The sequence below is a fragment of the Nycticebus coucang genome, chromosome 5 (genome assembly GCF_027406575.1).
Source record: "Nycticebus coucang isolate mNycCou1 chromosome 5, mNycCou1.pri, whole genome shotgun sequence".
NCBI lineage: Eukaryota > Metazoa > Chordata > Mammalia > Primates > Lorisidae > Nycticebus > Nycticebus coucang.
Genome location: NC_069784.1, coordinates 38,268,398 through 38,278,685, shown reverse-complemented (window position 1 = coordinate 38,278,685; position 10,288 = coordinate 38,268,398). Strand labels below are relative to the sequence as shown.

The window sequence follows — 10,288 nt, the reverse complement described above, 5'->3', positions numbered from 1 at the left end:
CCCGCGGCCGGGGACGGCCACACCCTGCGCGCGGCGCCGGAGCTCGGTCCCCGGCCACGGCCCGCAGGCTGCCCGGCTGCGCGCCCCTGCCCCCTGGCCTCGCGCGGGCCCGGCTCGCCCCTCGCCGCGCCCCTCCCCGACGACTGCCCCCGCGGGCCGCCCCGCGCCGGGACCATGCTGCGCTGGCTTCGGGGCTTCGTGCTGCCCGCGGCGGCCTGCCAGGAAGCGGAGCCTCCGACGCGCTACGAGACCCTCTTCCAGGCGCTGGACCGCAACGGGGACGGCGTGGTGGACATCGGCGAGCTGCAGGAGGGGCTCAGGAACCTGGGCATCCCCCTGGGCCAGGACGCCGAGGAGGTGGGTGGCGGCGGGGGCGCCCCGGGAAGCGGAGGGCGGCGGGCACCCCGGGCACCCCAGGAAACGGAGGGAGGCGGCCCGGCTCTGCCGGGGGAGGCGCAGCGGTGGCTGCAGCCCGCGGGGCTCGGGGCTCGGAGCTCGGAAATGGGGCGCGGCCGGTTACCCCGGGACAGGAGCGGGTCAGGATCCGAAGGCCTACCGGTGTTTTTCCAGATAAAATTAGCGTCGTGAACACCTTGGTCTCTGGCACTGTTAACTTCTTAAACCCTGTCCTGCAGCACTTCAGTTCTGAATCCATCCCAGTTCTCGGCCCGTTTCCTTGTATCTTGGCAAACATTTTTTTTTTTTAAGCTTTCAAACTTCAGTGGGCCCCAAGTTCTGTACAAAGGCTGATGTTCTGTACCTCTTGGAAGCTTCGCTGTTACACCAGCCAGCTTTGTCTCCTGTTTCAAAACCGTTTGGAAACCAGTGGTGTTTCCCTCAATTTCCTGTTGAGGAAAGGCGACATTCCATAGTTCAAGACCTTCCCAAGTTCATGCCCTAAGTACCTGAGTTGATCTGAAGGGCTGACCCATCTCTGAGCAATTTCACCTTCTCTGAGTCATTTTAATCGTGTCCCTGAAGTTCACAACCTGGCAGGGTGGAGACACTTGATGCTGCTCCAGCCCCATTGAAGCGTAAGAGGACACCGTGGTATTCCCCATCCAGAGGGGAAGTGATTAGGTTACTGAGTGGGCCAACAACTGTTTTATAGTGATATATATATATATATATATAATGTTTTATAGTTTTATAAATATATATTTCTATAGTTTTATAAATATATATTTTTAGTTTTATAGTTACACACACACATATACATGTACATATATATATATATATATATTTTTTTTTTTTTTTTAGACAGAGTCTCACTATGTGCCCTGGGTAGAGTGCTGTGGCGTCGCAGCTAACAGCAACCTAAAACTCTTGGGCTTAAGAGATTTTCTTGCCTCAACCTCCCAAGTAGCTGGGACTACAGGCACCAGCCACAACGTGTGGCTATTGTTTCTTGCAGTTGTCGTTGTTGTTCAGTTGGCCTATGCTGGGTTCGAACCCACCATTGGTGTATGTGGCAGTCACCCTACCCACTGTGCTACTATAGGCGCTGAGCCTATAGTTATATTTTAAATTACTCTTTCAACATCTTTAATAGTTATAGGCTCTTCAGTTTACTATTTCTGCTTGAATCAGATTAAATAAATTAAAACAATTATTTTTGGAAACTTCCTGTTTTGCCCAAGGTTCATAATACTCATTAATGATTTTATAAAACTTCTGACTGTATCTGTAGGGTAGGTGTGCTATTTCATTCCTACTATCTATCCTTTTTCCTCCCTTAAATCTTGCCAAAACATTTGCTCATGTTATTCACACTCTGATTTTATGGACTGAATGTTTGTGTCTTCTCCCAGTGTACATGTTGAAATCTTATCCCCCAGTATGATGGTACTATTAGGAGGTGGGACCTTTGGTAGGAGATCAGGTCATGAGGGTAAAGCCCTCATGAATGGGGTTAGTGCCCCTATAAAACAGACCCAGAGGAGTTTCCTTGCCCCTTCTGCCATGTGAGGACACAGTGAGATGACAGCAGTCTGTGAAACAGAAGCAGACCCTTGCCAGACATGGAATCTGCTGGCCCCTTCATCCAGGACTTCTAGTCTCTAGAAATGTGAGAAATAAATATTTACTGTTTAAATCAGCCTTTGGCATTTTTGTTATAGCAGCCCAGACAAAGACATTTACCAAGAGCAGGAAGGGAAGCAGCATGCTCACAGAGTTCCAAGCTGGTGTGAATTGACTGGGTAACCTTGGTCAAATTTGAGCTTTACTTTCCCTGTTCTTAAAATGCAGATATCTTGCCTGCATTGGAAGTTTGAAAGTTCATGTAAAAAAACTTTAAAATGTGTCACATATACTAGCTGGGGCCCTCCTTGAGGCCCCTCCTCCCACGGGTATCAAGTTTATTCTGCACTCAGTGATTAGGCCACGTTGGAGGAGTGGGGCTGCTGAGTGACCCGATATCAGGGCTTCTCTAACTCTTATATAGTATGATTTTTTGATTCTTTGTCATTAAAGTTTTACACTCACGACCACAGATGGAGTAGAGTCACCTAAAAGAACATTAACTAGCTTAGCAAATGTTACTGCTTTGATTGGAACTTCTTTTGAGGGCTTCACTCCATGAGATAATCCCTCTGTTAACAAGGATGATTCATTCCACTGTCAGAAACTTCATGGTTTCTGGTACAATGCTAAGGAAACACAGTATAGAGGTCATAAGGAAAGTTAGAGTATAAGAGAAACAGTGGAATTCCAACTACAGTTATGTCAAATGTTCTAAAATATATATAATCTGAATCTTTTGCATTTTCTCCTGATTTATTTTCTAAAATCTGATGTAGTTTTTTCCTTATAGAAATAAAGTTTCTAAAAGAATAAAAAAAGTTAAGGATTCCTCAATAAGGCACCAAATGCTGTTTTTCTCTTGGCAGGGTTCTAAACCAATGTTTTCAGTCACCTTCCAAACCCCCAGCATTCTGTATTCTGTGATGGGACAACAACCACATTTATCCCTTTCTTTTCTTTTCTTTACATGGGATTTCTCTCATTCCCTCTTTTCTGCCTGTTTAAAGCCTCAACTCACATTTGTAATTCTATCTTATCCTAGGCTGAATTACTTCCTTTATTAGCATTCCGATAAAGACATTTAGAAATAAGTGTCCATAGGAAACATTCTATAAGGTGCTGCTTAACTTCTTTTGACCATTGAGTTAAAAAATCTTATCTTTTTAAGGGTCAAATTAAGTCCACTGAAATATCTATATTTGACAGGATTTAAGAAAACAACAAAAGGATTTATGGAGAATGTTTGAAGCCTCACCCTGAAGTTACTCCACATTAACTGGTGCAATGGATATAGTGATTGTTATTATGGGCTGAGGAGTCAGACCAGAGTTCAAAGGTTTTCACCACTTGTTAGACTGTGGTCTTAGGCAAGTTATTTAATCCTTGACAGCCTCATATGTAAGTTAGAAATCGTTCCATTGAGAGTCAAAAAACATTAAATTCCTCTTTTCTTCTTAAAAAGAAGAACCTAGTAATGTGGTACAAATATTAAATTCATTCAATTAATGTTTCTGAATAGTGCCAAGAATATATCGTGGTGAACAAGACTGACAGGGTCCCTCCCGTCCCTCTCTATATTCTCAAAACTCTCCTACAGTAAGTATGTCTGTGTGTGTTGTGTAGGTGAGTGGGGAATAAAAAATAGTAATTTTAAAAAGTGGAAAGAGCTATTCAACCAAAGTACTTGTCTTTTATTAGATGAGACTGTCAGCTGGTTTGCTCTCCCCTACCATTCGATTCCCAGTCTTTGCTACAATTCTCCAGTGCCTCAGCCTTGGAAGAAAAATTCTATGACAGGTGCAACCAGACAAACAAATGTTGGCGGATATCCACCACCAGTCATTTACAGTGCAATAGTCCTCTTCCCAACACTCCCAACCTCCTTTCCTCTAAAAGAAGCTCTACCTCTAAAAAGAAGCCTTGTGCTGGGATCTTTCTGGAAGTTTTTTGGGGAAGGGCGTGAGTTACCCTCTCTCAGCTCCTCCTGGAGTGAGAACCAGGGCATGAAAGCCTCTGACCTGGGAGTGCGGCTGGAGCTCCAGGCCCTGTGCAGCTCTGTCTTGGAGCAGTTACAATGAGCCCTCTTCTTTTCCTGCTTCACCTACTGCTTTGTCTCTGGCACTTCAGAGTAGGTTGCTGTCTACAATCTCCTCCCACTGGACAAGTGGCAGGCAGAAGTCCCCTTCTTCTTTCATAGCACTTCTACCACATGGGGACTCACGAGGGCCATCCCTGCCACAGAGACGTTCCAGATGAACACCCTGTATAAAGATCTCTTTGTACCTGGCCCAAGAGGAAGGTACCTTTCTCACTGGTCAGTTGGAATCAAGCGGGAGAAGCTGTTCCAACCCCCACAGAACTACGGGATTTCACAGAAGTGGAAATTTTCAGGTCCCGGGAAATTAAGTTTCTATAAATTTCTAAGAGCTGAGTCACCATGGGAGGGGGGAACCCTACAGGTGTATTCTTGGGGTCTCTTTAAGAAGATCTGTATTCTCCTAGATCTCACATTTCCCGGGTATCCTCTCTCATTCCCCCCCTTGAGACTCCATATATGTTTTAATTTGGGGTCTCAATATCAGCTTGCCCCTGTAGGAGCTGGTATTAATTTGCAAGACTGGCTCCAGGGCTTACACTGACTCTAGGGAGAAATCTGTCGTCACTACTTCTTTTGAGCACATTTCTTTGGCTACAGTTCTCACTGTCTCAGGTGCTCTCTATTATACATTCCCACTTTTCACATTCTACTTTACATCACTTTTCTATAAAATCTAAGGCACAGAGATATTTCTTTTTTTTTTTTTTTTTTTTTTGTAGAGACAGAGTCTCACTGTACCGCCCTCAGGTAGAGTGCCGTGGCGTCACACGGCTCACAGCAACCTCTTAACTCTTGGGCTTACGCGATTCTCTTGCCTCAGCCTCCCGAGCAGCTGGGACTACAGGCGCCCGCTACAACGCCCGGCTATTTTTTGGTTGCAGTTTGGCAGGGGCTGGGTTTGAACCCGCCACCCTCGGCATATGGGGCTGGCGCCCTACTCACTGAGCCATAGGCGCCGCCCGGCACAGAAATATTTCTGATCTGAACTACTATAGGTAGTTTCTTTTCCAGCTCCTTCTGCTGCAGCACCTTCGCGTGGCACTGCAGACATCAAACTTCAGAGTCACCTACCTGCGCTTTCCTATTTCCTTGGTCTGGACCAGCATTCAGAGTTTAGGGACTATGACTCCTCTTGGGTTCTCTACCCAGGCCTTAATTCTACTGTGGTTGGGGGCACATATTGAGTATTGTGTCCAGTTATGAGTGAAAGCTCCCTTCTGGTCTCTTCACAATCATCAAAGCTATAATGGAGTCACTTTTTGTCCTATCTTAGTGGTGTGGGTGCACAGATCACATTCCTCCTCCCCTTTTCCCAAAGTCTAAAGTCCAATTAAGATAAATCCCATGAAGAGTTTCCTCAGGCTTCACCTGTGCATTGACCAGCCAGCTCCCAGTATGTGGCTGGAGCAAGGCATGTGACTGTCTTAAAAGTTGCCTTCACTTCTCACAGGGCAGTAGAGCTAGCTGTGAAAAATCCAGGCCAGAATCCCTTTCACCTTAGCTGTCGTGCGTGTGGTCAGGATGATGGTGTAGGTTCCCTTCTACCTTGGTTTAAGGGGGACTGGGTTCTGATCCTTGACCTAGACTTGATCCCCTTGATCTCCTGGAGAGAAAGGATATACAGACACAAAAAACTAAACAGAACACGGTTAATTACTCAAGTGGAGATTTTTCTTTCTACTCTTCCTAGGGCTTCTAAATGCTTGTTCAATTCAGTCTCTCCCAATTCTTTTAGGAGTCCCTGCTAAATTGCAGAGGACTGATGGAGGCCTGTTTGAAGAAGACCAGTGGCAAGGCCTGTATCCAATTAAGCTTTGCTTCCTGGCAGAGTTTACCAATTCCTGCTCTTATGGCCCTGTTCATGCACTGTACCCTTCCAGAGCTTTGAGGCCTACATGTCACATATAGTTTTTAGGTGATATTCAAAGGCTAGCCCATTGTCAAATTTAAATCAGAGTAGCAACCTATACCATGGAATGTTTCTCTGGGGAACACTTTTACTACTTCAGGAGCCTTCTTCATCCTGATGGGGAAGGCTCCCAGCTATTCCAAGTATGTGCAGACCAGAACTAGTAAGCACCAGTTTCCTCTACATCTGGACAACTCAGTATGTTTGTACATCTTAAAAGAGGCTTCCCTATAGGACTGAATTTCAGGTGGCAGGGATGGTCCCTATCTAGCATTGTGTAAGTTGCATGTCACACAATGCTGTCTGACTTTCTTGGCAAAGGTGGCCAACGGGAATGAAAATGTATTTCCCCAGAAGCTTCTTAATTTTCTTTTGCCTTTGTCTTAAGTGCATGGCCTCAATGCGTACAACTTCTATAACCAATCTTGGATTTTTCCACAGGAAGCTTTGATATTCGGCGAGGCATGAGTTGGTCAACCAATGGTACCCCTTGATGTTTATAAGAGTGACCCACTGCATAGACTCTTAAGTTTTGTCCCAAAGTCAACTTTTCAGTCTTTTGCACTAGCATGGCAGTGGCTGCAAGTGTTTTTAGGCATGGGGCCATCCTTTCGAGACCCCATCAACTTGCTTAGAGAGAGAAGCAACCAGTCCTGCCCATAATGCTACATTCTGAGTGAGCATTTCCTCAGCTGTTCTGTTCCTTTCTGATACCTATAGTTCAAAAGGCTTGGCCAGGTCAGGAAGGCCCGGCACCAGGACTGCCCACAGTTTTTCCTTTAGCCTCTTGAAGGCTTTTGGTTGGCCATATTTCTATAATTGGCCTGTTTTCTCTCCCTTTAGTAACTTCATACAATGGTTTGGCCAGTCTGTATGTTTTGCACAGCCTTTTATGGACATCCCCAGAGCTTTCATCTGGTTTCTGCATGACCCTAGCCACCTTGCATATGTTTGTGGCTGTCTGCCTTACACTGAAAGGGATGAAGTCAAGATTGGGTTCAGTGTAAGAGAATGAAACTATTTAGCTGTCACTTGCAAATATCTGCAAGTTCTGGATTTCAAGGCTAAGTTTCACACAATGAGAACATTAGTATTCCTATTTATGGTCTTAGCACAGTTCTTAAGATAATATCTAGCTTTAATAGTCTCTACAGAACTGATCCAAAGTTCTGGACAATTCAAGTGAATATTCCTGAACATCAGTTGGGTGTGGGGCCCCTTATGAGGCTGTGTTACAGTCATTCCCATACAGTGGGAAATTCTGATCCAGGTTCCAATTTTTCCTGAGGTATCTATATAGATGGCAGATAATGTTTAATACTGGAAAAATTTTTCCAGTGTAGCAAACAGGCGACCTTTGTAGAGCCTTAAGGCTTCAGAGCAAATATAACTACTGTATATAATTTTATATTCTTTGGCCAGTCTCTTAGTCCAAAGATCAGTTCAGTAAAATAGCTATGTCTCATTTTATGAGCTGGCATTGCAGACAAAGCTAGACTCTAATAGAGGTGGGCCACAGTTATTTTTTCCTTTTGAACCATTTTTCTCTCTCCAATTTCTCATTTTACTAAAAGCAAATTATAGCAGAACTAATTTAATTCCCAAAATAAACTGTACTTTCAGTATACTGATTCTGATTGCATAAATTGCATAAAGTGCAGCAAGAATAATTATTAGCCATCTAGGCTTTTCTTTAAAATTGGCTTTGCTAGAAGCTTTTATAAGGAATCTCAGGATAGACTTGAAAGCTTTCCATAAGCCCAGGTTTTATCTGTGGCATTAGATACCTGTGTGCATTGGGTAAATTCCTCTTCTCTTGAGGTCCCCAAGCACTTTGTGATTCCTGGACCTGTCTGAAGGTGACATTCTTTACTCAAAGCAGATCATGAAATGTCATTGGTGAGGTTTTTGGCCAGTCTTTCCAACAGGCTTTTTTTTATTGGTGTTATAAAGTTGACCTTAATTCCTTAACTGCAGTCTGGACACCTCTGAAAATGCTATTTCAGTCAAAGTCTTGGAAAAATAACCAGTGCCTTCATCATGCCCTATAGAACAAAACAGATTCTTATTGAACTTATGCAAATAACTGTAATGTCAGAAATTAAGAATACTTACAAATGGCTTTCAAATTCTGGAGAAATTAAGGAAAGAAAAAAATAAATGTTTCAAATTCTGCCTATAAGTACATAGATTGCTAAAAGCTACAAATAGCTCAAGAGACAGAAAATAGTTTTCTTGACTTCCAGAAAATAGAACATGGAAAGAATCACCAATGTTTTAAACAAAAAGCCATAACAAACCAGCCCGGTTTTATGTAACTGATTTCTGTTCTGTTTGAAGTGAGGTTATCAATACTCATGGACATGTTAGCTTTCTGATTAAAGTTCAAGAGGTTTGCTTTTAGTCCAAAGGTATTTGACTTCCAAAGTCATCAGAAATTTGAATTTGAGAGAATTCGCTAGCCTTTCCTAATATTTCCCTTGAAGGAAAACTTTGGACTCAGCCAGTTATTAAAAAAAAAAAATAGATGCTTTCTGAGATAAATTAAAATTATTACTGACAATATACGCTAAGACAGACCAATATTTTATAATATTGGAACATATATGTAAACATGATCCACACTAAATTAACCACCATTTCATATTTGACAGTATTTTCTATACATTTTTAACATACTAAATAGGCCTAATATGTCTTTCTCAGACTTTTAGTTGTCTTGATATTTTAAAAAAACCAAATTTGGAGTTTTGACTTTGGAAGGTTTGTCAAATATCAAAGGCAAAACATTTGTTCAAACAAGATTACAAGCCAAAAGATTCTAAAGGAAATACATAGTCAACTGGATCACATGCAAATTCCTTCATAAATTTCCCTTTTAAGGGCTTTGAGCCTTATTTAACCTGCACAGACACTCTACAAAACTTCTAAACCTTCTAGATTGCCCTGCCTATCACTTTCTTAAATAACCATTCTGTTTCAGGACGGAATTTACCACACAAGATTTTTTTCTTACACAATGCCATTTTCCTTTCTGCCTAATTTCTCTTATTCTCAAAAAACCACTTTTCACAAAACAAGATCACAGTTTACTATGATCTTACTATGATAATTATTCGGTTGACTGAATAATTCTTCTGATAATTAGAAGGTTTAAAAGGCAAGAATCTTATTCTTTGACAAAGACTCAGTTTCCCAAACAATTTTAACAACCAAATTATTATATTTTACAAATGAGAGACATTTTATGCACTGTAACATTGATATAGGATTTTCCCACTCGGGGTTGGATGGAACCCCTGTTTTTTAGGCTCAGGCAAGGTCAGAAATCAGACCCCCATTCCTAGGCACAAACAGGCTGCGCCCTGCAGGCCACACCCTCTGAACTCCAGCAAGGCCACAAACAAAGCAGCCTGAAACGTTTTGGGTGGCTCCACCCTGAGTAGGGAGCACACACCCTAATCTACTCCCTAGACAAAAACTGCAAAGACCTAACAACCTTGCCCCAGGGGAGGGACTACTTTCATTCATTTGTTAAAACATTCAGCATGTAAAGGTGCTTTTCCATCTACCAAGTCCTGGCCCAAATTTCTCTTAGGGCCAATATTTACCCTCAGACAAAGGATCCATGCAGAAGACCTCCAACTTGGGCCTCCTACCCCCTGCCAGAAGCTCTGGCACTCTCCACTCCCTCTGCATGTCCTTTTATCGAACAAAATCCCATTTTATCACTGATCTGTGGCCTGTGGCCCACTTCTTGAATCCCTGACCAAGGACTCACTAAAGGAATTCCAGTAACCAAACCACAAGGTAGGCGTCATTTCTGGTGTCTTTTCATTGCCTCCCACCCAGGTCTCACATGGCCACATGGCAACACAGGCCACCAAGGACTAGGCCTATGTCCAAGACAGAAAATCCTGAATGTTCAGTTTCTCTTTGAATAGCCAGGGGGCAAAGTTGGAGCAGGGAAGAAGGGGCCACTCACACAATTGGTTTGCCCTATGGGGGGGGGGCACAAAACCCCAGCTATTGTTACCCATCTCAGTCAGTCTCCAAGTACTCACATGCACACAATTCCAACATTTTCCTAATGTGGGCAGCCTCGATTTCCCACTCAAACTGCTACTTAGCCACAGGAGGTGAACCAACAGTCCCCTAGGCCCTGTGAGGGGCGGTCATAACCTCACCCTCGGTGTCCAGACTCAGTGACACCATAACTATACTCTCTCATACACCTCTCATCAATCCTGCCAGCA

At 43.4% G+C, this 10,288-nt stretch overlaps 1 protein-coding gene across 1 annotated transcript in view; it reads left to right on the top strand.

The window, feature by feature from the left end:
- Positions 1-10,288, top strand: part of LOC128586495 (calcium-binding mitochondrial carrier protein SCaMC-1) — a 53,570-nt gene continuing 43,282 nt past the window's right edge. The window contains exon 1 of the mRNA XM_053592304.1: positions 1-357. Coding sequence (XP_053448279.1) covers positions 175-357 — 183 coding nt within the window. The 5' untranslated portion in view covers positions 1-174. The remainder of the gene's footprint in view (positions 358-10,288) is intronic.